The sequence below is a fragment of the Sphaerodactylus townsendi genome, linkage group LG10, assembly GCF_021028975.2.
Source record: "Sphaerodactylus townsendi isolate TG3544 linkage group LG10, MPM_Stown_v2.3, whole genome shotgun sequence".
In the NCBI taxonomy this organism is placed as follows: Eukaryota; Metazoa; Chordata; class Lepidosauria; order Squamata; family Sphaerodactylidae; genus Sphaerodactylus; species Sphaerodactylus townsendi.
The window spans coordinates 88903223-88917112 of NC_059434.1; the positions used below are offsets into that span (position 1 = coordinate 88903223).

A 13890-nucleotide genomic window follows, 5' to 3' on the forward strand; every position below is an offset into this window, starting at 1 on the left:
GTCCTTTCCCCCCCAGGTGATATGTACACATATATAGTTCAGTGTTTTAAGCCACACACACACACACACACACACACAAAGATAGCCTGCACAAAGAGTGAAGCACGTTATATATATAAAATCATCTTAGCTAACATCCCTGATTAGGCTTAGAATTGAGTTTGCTGAAGATTTGGTAAACACAAAGGAATGCGAAAGGGGTGAATTAAAAGGCCATCGAGAAATGAAACTCAGGGAGCAGCCTGACACAGGCTCAGCTCTGAGTTGAAAGAAACGGGGCCTCTCAGAGAGATAAGGGAGCTAGCAATAAATAAGGAGTAGCAGAAGACTTAATTGATATAGAAACTTTGTACATGAGGTGTTTTAGACTCAAGTTACATTAAAAATATGGGATGAAAAGGTGTGGTAAAAGGTGGGATAAGATGACCAGGTCTGTACGTCTACTTGACTCAACCCAATGAGCAAGGAGCGGGGAGGTATGTTTTTGTAATTATAAATTATGTTAAACAGGCAGCAGCTCTTTGAACCTCCTCCCTGTTGCTAACAGAGGAGAGTTCCCTCTTCTGCGCAGAATTGAAACAATAAAACTCTGAACACTGAAGAAGCTTATGGATGGTTATTTGTGAGTAACCGGAGAGAGCCTTAGCTCTGAAAAACAGGGCCCTGCCCTGTCTCTAACACAGGGCCAGTTAGTCTCTCCTGAGAGGTTGCCCAACTCCCCAGTATCGCTTTATCCCGTTGTCACCTTTGACCTCCACTGCATTCCGTGGGCCAAAACCTTGCCTCACTGTCGAGGCCGTCCTGGGAGTTTGACCCCAGCTGCCGGGGGATCGCTCCTCTTCCCTCTGATTTCTTCACAGACCGGGACAGGCGATCTTGGCCCCTCTTCCGATCTCTCCTCCTCTCCCAAATCACACGGGCATCGCCCAGAGAGCTGGACATTTGCTTTCGTATCTAGAAGACTGGATCCTCCACCCCAAATAATTCCACTTCTCTGCCCTCTTCCCCACATAAAGCCTTTCAGCTGCAGGATCAACCCTGCTTCAAACTGGAGAAGCTCCGCTGCTTGGCTGTGGTTCCTATAGAAGTGGTTCCTATAACCCTAACCCCCCCCCCCCCACACACACACACACTATTTGCCAAATGCCTCAATAAACTCTGTTCCTTTTAAATCAGGTCTCTGCCATCCTCACCTACTGAAGACTCGCTACTCACAGCGATTCACCTAAAGGGCCAGTTTCCTGGAAACATGGAAGCGAATTCCCCATGTTAATTTGGATCCATGGTCACTTCTTTTGTGCTGGGTGTGTGTGTGTGTGTGCTGTTGCAAGATTTATTTATTCATGCACGCCACGTTTATATCCCGCCCAATCCCCGCCACGTGCTGCCTGTCCTTCCAGCTGGCCCCGTCCACTCTTCGGAGCTCCACCGCTGCATAACAAGGAGCGGCTTTCACACAACGGGCGAGAATTTGAGTCATGTTTATTTTGATAGCGAAAGCCTCCTCCGACCCACCCCCTCAGTCGCAGGCTGCCGGCCCCTCCAGCGCTGCGGTGGGCCCAGGGCCCGGAGCGAAAGCACAGGTGGGCTGGACACCAGCCTTCTCGCCCAGCTTGGGACACACAGAGTTGTTGTCGCCAATCGCACACTGCAGGTGTCCACACCAGGAACCGCCACAGTCCACTACCAAATCCAGGAGAAGAACATGATCTGCTCAGGGGATCCCCTGGCTCTGGGGCATCCCGTATTTCTCTGAGTATCTCCTGTGGAGGCAGGGAGAGTTCGAGGCAGCCGTCTCCAGAGCCAGGCTGTCTGCTGCTGTGCTCAGCCCCGGCCAAAGGGCAGGCCAGCAGGGGAAGGGGCAGCACCACACGCCCCCCGCCCCCAACAGCAGGGGCTGACGCTGGCCCAGCCTCACCTTCTGGCATAGTCAAAGAGCGTGCGCTTCCGGTCCTGGAGGGAGAGGTGCCTGGCCTCTGGGGATCTGGCAAAGACCCTGAGGGGCAGCTGCACACAACAGAGAAAGAAGGGAGGTCACCCCCTGCGCATTCTGGCTTTCTCCTCCCCCACATCTAAAGGTGGCCTGCACATACCACTGCCGGAGGGGGAGATGCAGGGGGCTGGGCGCTGGAGACAGACGGGCCAAGCAAGGAAGCCTCCTCTTCTGTCTCGCAGGGAGTGAAGGGAACTTGTCCCTCCAGCAGATTGGCGATGGTGGCATCCACGCAGTTAGTCTGAGCTGGGAGAGAAAAGCAGGCCCTGTGTGAGCGAGAAGGGCGGGGCAGGGGGCGGGGCTTGCTTCAAAAGCAACAGCTCAGAGCTGGAGGCCTCTCCCTTAATCCAATGCTCCAGAAGCCCTGAACCTGCCCACAGCCCAGTTCATTCATTCAGGCCACAGGAGCGCCCCAAGAGCCTTTGCCAAAGCGCAGCAGCAGCAGCCGCTGCTGCCTTGATTTCGTTTCCGCAAACCTAACTGGGGTGGGAGAAAAGGACAGGAAGAGGCTCATGGAAGAAGAGCAGAGTTGTGGCACGAGGCAACGTCACCAGAGTAATGTAGTCCAGCTCCTCTGCAGAAGACTGACGTGTCTTGTGGAACCACAACCACACCACAGAAACTCTGCAGCTGACCAATGGGGCAGAGGCACTCGTGCTGGAAGCAGCAGCAGCTCCCAATACCTGGCGCTCGAGGCCTCTGCAGAGTAACTTCGCTTATCAGAACCAGCCCGGGTTTCCGCCGTCTCTCAGCAGGACCTCCCTGAGGACGCTGCTCTTGCAGAGGCTGGGTGGGCGGCAGGGCCAGAAAACGAACCGTCCCAGTTTCCTGGAGAGGCCTCAGCGCTGTTCTTCCAGGTGCCTCTCAACTCATTGACTACTTAGATTTTATCCTCATGAGGAGGTTCAATGGATGTTGCTTTATGGGTCTCTAATGAAAACAGCCCTGAGCCAAAAATGAAACTGAAGTCTGACGGCGTCTCATCAAGGCAAACAAAATCTACTCCAGCATAAACTTTGATGAGGAAGATTTCACATCATCAGGTGTCTGAAACACAATTCGACGTTTACTTCTGTGCCACTGATCCAGTGAGACGTGGCCTGTGGAAGCTCTGGGTGGATGAAGTTCTGTATTTAAGGTACCTGCAGTCTGTATAATTCTGTTGCAAAAGACTATAATGCAGTCATCTTGGAACCCACTTCCAACACACTCCGACTCTGTCCTGCCTGCCCTGGGTTCTCCTCGCTCGGCCACGGCCAGAAGAGGACCGTCAGCCTCCCCTGTCAGTCACCCACCTGCAGCCTCCCCTGGCTCCCTTCCTGGCCTTTGCTCACTCACCCAAGTCCTTGCGAATGACTGCCAGGGGCACGTGGGGCAGGACTTCCTTGACACGCTGAGTCATGCTTGTCAAGCGCGTCTCCTCTGCAGAGGGCAGGCTGGGGTGAATTTGAGGCCGGGCTGCCAAGGGCTGACTCGGGACTGAAAGGTGAGCGAGAGGGATGAAGCACAAGTGGGCAGTCCCACCACCCTCTCCTGGGTGCTACATCTCACAGAGTCAAGTGCCACGTGACCAATATCCTCCCTGGAAGAAAGTGTTTCTGACACCCCCACCCAAATATGCTTCTATGACACACAGCACAGACAGGGGCTGCTGCTCACACAGCGTGCAAAGGGGTGGGGTGGGGCTGTGGGGCAGGCTGCCCTCGATGGGGTGGGGTGGGGGAGAGCTGCTCACCTGGGGCGTAGGGAGTCTGCGGAGGGCTGTGGTGCAGGCGCTTCAAGTGCTCTGCTTTGTCAGCAGCAGTGACTCGTGTCGACGCCACGCCCAGCTCTAAGGCCAGGAGCTGCAAGAGGCAGAGATTGAGGGAGGCCCTGCCCACAGGCCTGCTGGCCATCCAGACAAGCTCCTCCTGCCCACGGCTTCTACACCAAGCCTTTCCGGGGGGGGCGGGGGGGGAGAAGGTGACAGTCAACATGGCTGCCTCTGGGAAATGATCCTCCTGCCTAAATGTCCATCCTCACCTCTTGGACTCGCCGAGCCATCTCCTCCCGCGTCTCCTCAGCTTGTCTGCAGACCGAAGGGAGCCACCTGCGCAAGGCAAAAAAAGCCGAATTGATGGGAGGGCAACAAACAGACCTTGTGTCTCTGTGCTTGTGTGAAGGGGGGGCACCTTCTCATTGCTCGAGGAGCTGCCATTCCTTGGCAAGGGCCTCTCAAGACTCCCCCTCCCACCCCCCAAGAATCAGAAAGGATTAGTAGTACCTTACTTGATAAATGGTGAAGGGGACAAAGAGAGTCCAGAGCAGCTCCGTCACCCAGGAGGCATCGGCAGTGCTCTTCAGAGAGAAAGGGAGAGAAAACTGTGACTCTGGCAAGCAAGCAGCCAGTCCTCAGTCAACACAGCCGTGCCGACTCCCTCCACCCCCAGCAGACTCACTGCTACGTGACGCTTTGCAAAGGTAAAGAAGGAGCCAGAGGATGTGCCAAACAGGCGTGGAGTGACAGCCCCACCCCCGGGCCCCGGGAGCACTCACCACGGCAACAAAGGGCCTCTGAACTTGCAGGGCCACTGGCTGGACCACGTCCAAGATTGAGAACGGCCACGTGCTGAAGAGGGAAGAGCCTGGTCAGCCATGCCAGGGGCAGACGGCACCTGCCGCCTTCTGCTTGCCCTCTCCCTCCCAGCTCACCTGAAGCGCAGAAGGCCGGCTCTCCCGTTGGTGGTGGCTTCTTCGGGGAAGAGGAGCAGAGGCGGGTTGCTGCCCTGGGAAGAGTAAGCCTTCAAGAATTCCAGCAGCTCCGCTCGGCCCCCTGTGCTCCCCACCTCCAGGAAGCCCCGGGACCAGCAGAGGAAGCCGGAGGCCCCGTTCAGCATGGGCTGTGGGAAGAGAGAGGCAGATGTCAGAACCTGAAAAAGACCACTGGTCACCTGGCCACAGGTACAGGGAGCTCAGATGCTGCTGAACAAGGAAGAGGCCAGTGACCGAATACAGTTGTGGGGTACCTGCAAGCCGCCCCAAGATAGCGGATGCCCTAGTTCTGACCCAACTGGGGAAAGAAGTGATTAAAGATTTCCCAAACGTAGCACAAAATGCTCAGGCAACCTTCTCAGGGGCAGCAGTGGCGTAGGAGATTAAGAGCTCCTGTATCTAATCTGGAGGAACCGGTTTTGATTCCCAGCTCTGCCGCCTGAGCTGTGGAGGCTTATCTGGGGAAGTCAGATTAGCCTGCGCACTCCCACACACGCCAGCTGGGTGACCTTGGGCTAGTCACAGCTTCTCGGAGCTCTCTCAGCCCCACCCACCTCACAGGGGGGAAGGGCAAGGAGATTGTCAGCCCCTTTGAGTCTCCTGCAGGAGAGAAAGGGGGGCTATAAATCCAAAACTCTCTTCTCTTTTTTCTCTTTTGCAGGAAAGAGACAGGACGTGGCGCCAAAACAGGCACATGTGCAGGGTGGTGCTGGGTGAACCTAAGACCTATTCTGGGGACCCGCTCCCCCACTGGGGTTCTACTCACTGCGTTGCAAGAGGTCAGCAAGTTAATGACGTTGTGGTCGAAGTGCGTGACGTGGTTGGCTATGTAGACGCGGGCCCGGAGGCCCCGCTGCCGTGGCTGGCTCTGCCGCACCAGGAGGCCCAGCACCGAGCACATCACCCGCACCACGAACCTGGAAGAGGTGCACGCCTCAAGCACGCCCGCCTACCTGTGCGCCCGCCACGCTGCCTCTGCGCAATCGCGACCCCGCCCCCCTCCCACGACCTGCCACCCACAGCCTGGGGGGGGGGCGCGGTTTCCCTGGCGGAGTCCCCCCCCCGCCCCGCGTTCCTGGCCCGCCTCCTCCGCGCGGCCGGGTTGGCTGCAGCGACAGCCCCGGCCAGACCCCCCCCCCTTGCGGGGCGGCCACTGACCTGCGGAGGGCGCTGTCCGGGAGGGCGCAGCTGACCAGGAAGACGTGGAGGCCGACGAAGAGGCGCAGCAGCAGCAGGCACAGCCCCACCGGCGCGTACAGCAGCAGCGACACCAGCAGCAGCCCGTCGCTCGGCAGCCTGCGAAAGGAGGGAGGGGGGGAGGGAGGGAGGGGTTGGCGGCGGCGGCGGCGGAGAGCGGGAGGGGGGCCCCGGGGCGGGGGGCGGGGGGCGAGGGGGGCTCACCGGTGCGCGTCGAAGAGGCGGTCGGCGCCCGGCGGGGGCGGCGCGGCGGCGGCGCCGGCGGCGTCGGGGGTCGGGGCGGCCTCCATGGCTGCGCCGCTCCGTCCTCCCTTCAGGGCCCGGCCGAGGCCCGCGCAGCCCCAGCCGCCATCCTGGCCGCGCTTGCGCAGACGAGAGCTCGTTGCCTCTCGGGCTGGCCGGAAGTCGGCCGGCCTTTCCCAGCGACCACCGCGCGGCAGAGCCGCCCGGAACGCCAAGTCCCGCAGGGGACTTCCGGCCGCGGGAGGCGGGGGGGGGGGGAAGATGGCGGCGGCGGCGGCAGGGCGGGCTGTGCGGGTGGCGCTGGCGGGGGGCGGGCGTCGGTGGCGCTGGCGGGGGGCCGGCTGGGCCTGGGCCTTGGCGGGCGCGGGAGGAGGAGCCGCGGCGGCGGCGGGGGCGCTGCTGCTGGGCGGGGCGGAGGCGGCGGCGGCGGCGGAGGAGGGGGGGAGGGGAGGCCCCGCCTCCCCCCGCGCCACCTTTAACTTCATCGCCGACGTGGCCGAGAAGACGGCGCCGGCGCTGGTCTACGTGGAGATCCTGGGCAGGTGAGGCCCCTCCTCCTCTCGCAGCGGGGGCGGGGGCTTCACAGGCCGGCCTTCCCCGTGGGGGGACCCACCGCGGTCCCCATCGAGAGGAATAACGGCAGCCACGAATGTAAAATGCATCCGCGCAACAGCCGTTTCCCCGCGCCCTACGCAATAGGTGGGAAGGAACATCCTTCCTCACAACAACCCTGTGGGGTAGGCTTGGCTGAGCGAGGGGGGGGGCTCGGCTCCTGCAGCTAAGTCTGCCGAGCAGACCACGGATTTGTTAAGCCCTCCCCTCCCTCATGTTTCCCACTTACGGGAAGAACGTTGATTTGAAATGTGGCGTTGGAGGCGAGCTTTATGGATTCCACGTTGATCAGACTATGAGTGCAATTGGGGAGGGGGGGGTAGAATTGTGGATGCAGCACAAGGGCCCACTGACACCCGTTCCTGTAACATCTGCGAAAGGGGCAACTGTGCCCATCGTGGGGGCAGATATGCCAGTGCTTTGCAGCACCTGAACGCAGAATCTGCCACTGCTCTGGGGCTTCTCTGCCAGAAGGGCCCACATCTGCATGGGTGGCCAGTTCTGGGAGGTGACGACTGACACCCTGGAAATGACCAGCTGCCATAACCTAGGCCATCAAAATAGCAAGAATGCGCCCTTGCGGCAGAAGGGTGACTTGGGGTCTTCTGCTCGGTTTTGGATCTTTCACCTTCTCTGCATCTCTCCACTGCCGGCACCATCCTCGGCTGCTGCAAAATTGTCCCCCATCCCAACCCAAGGAAGAAAGTGTGCTTGCCTTCTTGGTGGCCTCCCTCAGGGCCTAGAGAGGCAGGTCCCTTCCTGCCCTGGACGGGTGTTCCTCTGTGAGGCGCTGCTTTTCTGCAGCCGCTCTCCTGCCTGTGCAGCCTGGAAGAGAGCCATTTGCTGGGCTGCTCCAGCTGAGAAGCACACAGTTGGAAGGGGCCAGCCAGTCAGTGCAGGATCAGCCTCGCATCCCAGACAAGTGTTTGTCCAGCTGCTGCTTCAGGACTGCCAGTGAGCGGGAGCTCACCCCCTCCCAGGGTGGCTGATCCCACTTTTGCACAACTCTTACAGTGATTCCCCCCCCCCCCCCCAATATCCAATTGGAACCTTTCTCCCTGTAATTTACATCCTTGCATAGTGCGGGGTTGTGCGTTTGGAGCATATGACTGCCTGTCGCCTTCTCCTGTTGTCCCCAGGCATCCGTTCTCAGGGCGAGAGTTGCCCATCTCCAATGGTTCTGGTTTCGTGGTGTCTGCAGACGGCTTGATTGTGACAAACGCCCACGTTGTGGCAAACCGCAGGCGAGTGAGGGTGCGCCTGGCCAGTGGGGAGCTCTACAATGCTGTTGTGCGGCAGGTGGACCAAGTCGCTGACATCGCCACCATCAAGATAGATCCCAAGGTGCTTTACTCAAGCGAAGCCGGGGGGGGGGGTGTCTCCCAACCCCCCTGTTGTCCTAGGCTGGGGCAGGAAGCTGGGGCAGTGCAAAGCCACACACACAGAATCTGGGTTGCACGGATGCCTCAAGAAGCGGCACCAGGAGGCTTCAAACTGCATGCAACGTTGGAAGGCAGCCCTTCCAGGAACAAACTAATCGGGTGGCACTACACTGTGTTGCTCCATAGTGCGCCCCCTGGAATCCCTCTTTTGTTTCAGGTCGCTGCTGCAGCAGTTGGGGTGGGGGCATTAGCCGAAGGCAGCTGCAACCACAGATGCTTGCTTGTTCCTCTCTCCTCAGCGCCCCCTGCCCACCTTGCCCTTGGGTCGCTCGTCAGAGGTGCGCCAGGGGGAATTTGTGGTCGCCATGGGCAGCCCTTTTGCCCTCCAGAACACTGTCACATCCGGCATCGTTAGCTCAGTCCAGCGAGGAGGGCGAGAACTGGGCCTGGCTGCTTCTGACATGGAGTACATCCAGACAGACGCTGCCATAGACGTAAGGACCCCATGCCTTATATGGACCTCTCTGGGGTTTTCGCTATGGCCTGCCTGTGGGCATTGCATCTGCAGAACGTGAGGGGCTTGGGCCCTCTTTGCATGGTTGGGTTTGTTTGGATTTATATCCCCACTTTCTGTCCTGTAAGGAGACTCAAAAGGCTGACAAGCTCCTTTCCCCTCCTCTCCCCACAACAGACACCTGGTGAGGCAGGTGGGGCTGAGAGAGTTCAGAGAGAACTGCAGCTAGTCCAAGGTCACCCAGCAGGAATGTGTGGGAATGGAGAAATGAATCTGGTTCACCAGATAAGACTCCTCTGCTCATGTGGAGGAGTAGTAAATCAAACCCGGTTCTCCAGATTAGAGTCCACCTGCTCTTGACCGCCTTACCATTCTGGACACAGCCCTCAGTGCACTTAGAAACATGGAGCTGGAAGAGCCTCAAGGGTCAACCAGTCCCACCCTCTGCCTAACATAGGAAATTCACAGCTACCTCCCCCCACCCCTAGTGAACCCTGCTTTATGCCTAGAGGATGGCATAGGACAGTGGTGGCGAACTTTTGGCACTCCAGATGTTATGGACTACAATTCCCATCAGCTCCTACAATTGGCCATGTTGGCAGGGGCTGATGGGAATTGTAGTCCATAACATCTGGAGTGCCAGAGGTTCGCCACCACAGGCATAGGATCTCTGGCCAATTCCTCCCTGACCCCAAAGTGGAGTTATCCTGGGCATGTAAGAAGGGACCACGAGAGCTGAGCACTGGCTCCCCCTGTCCTGCCCTCCCTCTCATGGTCTGCCTGAGTTCACAGAGTCAGCCTTGCTACGGGTGGCTGCCTGGCCTCTGCTTAAAGCTCTCCAAAGAAGGAGAGCCCCCCACCTCCTGAGGAAGCCTCCTCCACTGTTAGGGTGTTCTTCCTGATGTTTAACCAAAAACTCATTTGATTTAATTTCAACCCGTTGGTTCTGGTCTGACCTTCTGGCGCAACAAAAAACAACTCTGCCCCACCCTGTACGTAACTGTCTTTCAATAATTTGAAGATGGTTCTCATATCACCTCTCGGTCGTTTCCTCTCCAGGCTAAACATTCCCCGCTCCTTCGGCCTCTCCTCAGAGCACTGGCTCTCCAGACCCCTTGCTGTCTCCGCTGCCCTCCTCTGGACATGTCCCTGCTTGTCAGCATCCTTGTTAAATTGGGGTGCCCAAAACTGAGCACAGCGCTCCAAGTGGGGCTATCACTTTCTGTGGCCTGGCCAGTGACTTAGAGTCAAAGAATCCTAGAGTTGGAAGAGACCCCCAAGGGCCATCAGGTCCAACCCCCTGCAGTGCAGGAACACATAATCAAATCACTCCTGACAGATGGCCATCTAGCCTCTCTTTAAAAACCTCCGAAGAAAGAGACTCCACCACACTTCGAGGCGGTGAATTCCACTGTCGAACAGCCCTGACGGTCAGGAAGTTCTTCCTGATGTTTGGGTGGAATCTCTTTTCCTTCACCTTGAACCCATGACTCCTGGTCCTAGCCTCTGGAGCAGCAGAGAACACGCTCGCCCCCTCACCAACATGACATCCCTTCAGATATCTAAACATGGCTGTCATGATTTTTTACCTCTTAACCTTCTCTTCATCAAACTAAGCATACCCAGCTCCCAAAGTCTCTCCTCTGTCGATGCAGCCTGAAATTGCTTCTGCCTTTTCAGCTGCTGCATCACACTGCTGGCTCACTTGAGCTTTCTTGGGTTGTTCCTCATTATTACCTTTGTTTCCCACTCTCTGCAGTTTGGGAACTCTGGTGGCCCCCTGGTCAACCTGGTAAGTTTCTAACGTTCTGCGTGCGATAGGCGGCGAGCAGTTTCTTCTGCAGATGTGTACATGGAAGGGCTATGTCTGTTTCTTGTGACTGGTGGTGGTGGGGCAACAGGAGGATTTCCCTCCGGAGCAAATGATTGGAGGTTTGGGTTTCATGCTGCCAGCTGCAGGGCCCCCTCCTCCTTCCCTCCCCCCGCCCCATTTCCCTGGGTGCTGCTGGGTCTTTCCAGCCAGCCTGTGTGGCTTTTCCAGTGAGCAGGGCTCCAGGTGCCGCCTGCTGAGGTAACTTTGTCCTCTCCTAGGACGGTGAGGTGATTGGTGTCAATACAATGAAGGTGACTTCAGGGATCTCATTTGCCATCCCCTCTGACCGGCTGCGGGCTTTCCTTGAGGAGGAGGGGAAGCGTACGGGTGCGTGTGGGGAGGGGACGAGGTCTGAATTTCCCCCACTCTCCTGTTACATTGACGGTCTACTTGGATGGGGCCTGGGCTCAGTCCTGGAGTGAGGTGGGGGAGGACCATGGCACCTCCAAACAACGTTGCTCTTACGGTGACCTCAATGCTGTCCCTTTGATGCCTCAGCATGCCGAGTGGATGTTGGCCTTTCCAATGGTGTTCCCGGCTGTTGCCACTCTGGGCTTTTGGGGCAAGACGACGTCGGCTGGGGTCTTTGTGCTGATGGGGGCTGGGTGTGGCAGGTAGGCGGATCGCAGCACCCCCTCGCTGACTGCCTTTCCCTCTGCAGGCCCCTGGTTTGGCAGCACAGAGGGGAAGCGCCGCTACATTGGAGTAATGATGCTGACCCTGACCCCCAGGTGAGCAGGAGTCTGGGGTGGCTGGATGCTCCATCTCTCCCCTCCCCTCTCCTGCCCTGCGGCATCAGCAGGTTGCAGCTCCTGAAATCTGTATGGTTCAAAACCATTATTCTATCTCATTCTGAACAACGTTGTTGGTGTGGATTGAAAAGTTTGCCCCAGGAGACAGCGTATGCATGAGCAGCATTTTTCTACACACCTGGCGGAAGCTCCAAGGTGGGGGCTGTTTAAAAACTCTAAAATAGTCCCAGCAACGCCTGCTTCCTAAAGGAAAGGATCCCCCTGGGATGCCGTGACGCTGCCCTGGGAGCGCTGGGTCGCTCTTTCGGGAAGGGCTGAGCAACAGGGCCAAAGGTTACAAGCGCGGGAAAGAGGGAGACTTTGAGACTAAGTCACAGATAGGCCAAGGAAAGATAAAGCGAGAGGAGGGTGAGAAAACGCCTACAGGAAAACCAAGGAAATAGAATAGGGTGGAAGGTGAGAGCAGTAGAACAAGACGCACCAGGGTCTGTGTGGCAGAAGAGGCGGAGTTTGGATTTATACCCCACCTTTCTCTCCTGGGAGGTGACTCAAGGTGGCCTACAATCTCCTTTCGCTTCCTCTCCCCACAACAGACACCTTGTGAGGTAGGTGGGGCTGAGAGAGTTCTTAGAGGACTGTGACTATCCTGGGGCCACCTAGCAGGAATGTAGGAGTGCGGAAACACATCTGGTTCACCAGATAAGCCTCTGCCACTCAGGTGGAGGAGTGGGGAATCAAGCCCGGTCCTCCAGATTAGAATCCACCTTCTCTTAACCACCACACCACGCTGGCTCTCGGGGAGGAGCTTCGGGCCCTGCTAGAGGGAGGCAAAGAGCAGGGGAGTTAGAGAAACTTTATTCTGGTGGGTTTCTCTTCTCAAGGCCTCCCTCTGCCTTCTGGCTGCTGGCATCATAGCTGTGTGTGGAGACGAAGGGACAGGCAGAGCCCCCCTCCCCCACCTTGGCATTAGAGCTCCTGCTTTGTGCACGGAGAGTCCCAACCTCTGTCCCCTGCAGCATCTCCAGAGGAGAGGGCAAGACTTAAGGTGATGTGGAGAACCTTGGCCCGAAAGAGCTGCTGCCAGTCAGAGGAACCTCAGGGGCACCCCGCCACCAGTCTGGCTCTTTGCATGCCTGTCAGCCAAGTGGCGCTGGCGGCGGCTTCTGCTGCATTGTTCTTGGGTCGGGGCTGGCTGCTCGCTTTGGGGCCTGGTTTCTCATTCTGCAAAATGGGCAGCTTCGTGGTGCTTTTAGGACGGGGAGCCCCAGGGAGAGGCTCCCAAAAACCCAGGGGGCCGCTTTGGAGAACACGACTGAGTCTGCCCTCTTCCTTCGGGGCGAATCACACTGCCAAGAGCAGAAGGCTGTTGAGGAGACGAGGCTGGCAGTGGCTGTGCCAAGGCACTCCAGAGGTTTGATGCAAGCCACACACAGCCCTGGAGGAGTGCGCACGGGGAGCACTCTCTGGCCGTGCAGTGGCAGCCTCCGTGGCTCGTGAGGTGCTGATCTGGTGGTCTCTTGCCTACCCTCCATAGTATCCTGTCTGAGCTGAGGCTGAGAGATCCAGCCTTCCCTGACGTGCCTCATGGCGTCCTGATCCACAAGGTGATCCTTGGCTCTCCGGCTCATCAGTAAGTGTTGGACTCCCCTCTCGCCTGCCCTGCGGGGGAGGGGGCAGTCTTGGGTGCCTGCCCCTCCCCTCTTCCCCACCTGCAGCCAGACAGGATGTCCTTCTCCCGCCCCCACCCTGCCTCCCTTCTGCCTTTCCCCAGGGCTGGACTCAGGGCAGGTGACATCCTGATGGAAATCAACGGGCAGCCGTCTCGGCGGGCAGAAGACGTCTACACGGCTGTGCGGACGCAGCCCCACTTGGAGCTGCTGGTGCGGCGTGGTTCTCAGTCGTTGCCGCTGACGATCACCCCCGAGGCCACAGAGTAGGGCGGGAGGCGTTGGCTGGGGAAGGTGGACTCTGTCTTGGATGCAGGGCTGGGTTGTCCCCCTCTCTGCTGCCCTCTTGCCCAGCCTGGGGGGTTGGTGGGGCTGGACCCCCTCCTTGACACCTGGGCGGCCTCCTTTCTGCTGTTGGCCAGATGGCAGCTTGAGCCCCAAGGAAGTTCAACCTTTTTCTTTGCGGGGGGGGGGGGGGGGCCCCCTCCTCTCACCAGTCCTCTGTGATAAGAGTACTGGAGACTGGACAGGAGTCTATCTGCGCAGAACCAAAGCCAGAGGAGGCTGCCCTGAGAGACGAATTTGGGGGGGGGGGGGGTTTGCGCACTGGGGCTGCCTGGAGGAGGAAGGAATCCACAGCTGTCGGACTGGAGCTGCAGGGCTGGTCGGCCGCAAGGAGCATGGCAGCGACCGCCTCGGCGGGTGATTCTCTCCGCTCAGAGGTGCCCAGTCTCCAGTTGGGTGGTGGCTGCATGGACGCGCACGCACACACCCCCAGCTGTGAGAGTGGGTCAGGGCAGACTCCGTCATGGTCTCTCTGCTCGTTCAGTGGTGCAGGAGGTCCAGATTGTGAAATGTGTTCTGCTGAAGGAATAAAATGACACTTGAATCAAGATGGGTTTTGCC

General features: G+C 58.4%; 2 protein-coding genes across 2 annotated transcripts; one reads left to right on the forward strand and one right to left on the reverse strand.

Annotated features, from left to right (window-relative positions):
* Positions 1–1465: 1465 nt before the first annotated feature.
* Positions 1466–6394, reverse strand: AUP1 (AUP1 lipid droplet regulating VLDL assembly factor). Its single transcript, XM_048510129.1, has 12 exons — positions 6146–6394; positions 5903–6040; positions 5511–5661; positions 4685–4872; positions 4529–4601; positions 4257–4330; positions 4016–4082; positions 3729–3837; positions 3332–3472; positions 2094–2239; positions 1919–2007; positions 1466–1763 (listed from the first exon to the last, which is right to left on the reverse strand). Exons 1-12 carry the CDS (start codon positions 6229–6231, stop codon positions 1715–1717), a joined length of 1311 nt encoding a protein of 436 aa, XP_048366086.1. The 5' UTR covers positions 6232–6394; the 3' UTR covers positions 1466–1714.
* Positions 6230–13877, forward strand: HTRA2 (HtrA serine peptidase 2). The gene is made up of 8 exons (XM_048508786.1): positions 6230–6726; positions 7936–8140; positions 8478–8672; positions 10452–10484; positions 10784–10892; positions 11227–11296; positions 12852–12947; positions 13089–13877. Exons 1-8 carry the CDS (start codon positions 6230–6232, stop codon positions 13252–13254), a joined length of 1371 nt encoding a protein of 456 aa, XP_048364743.1. The 3' UTR covers positions 13255–13877.
* Positions 13878–13890: the final 13 nt, after the last annotated feature.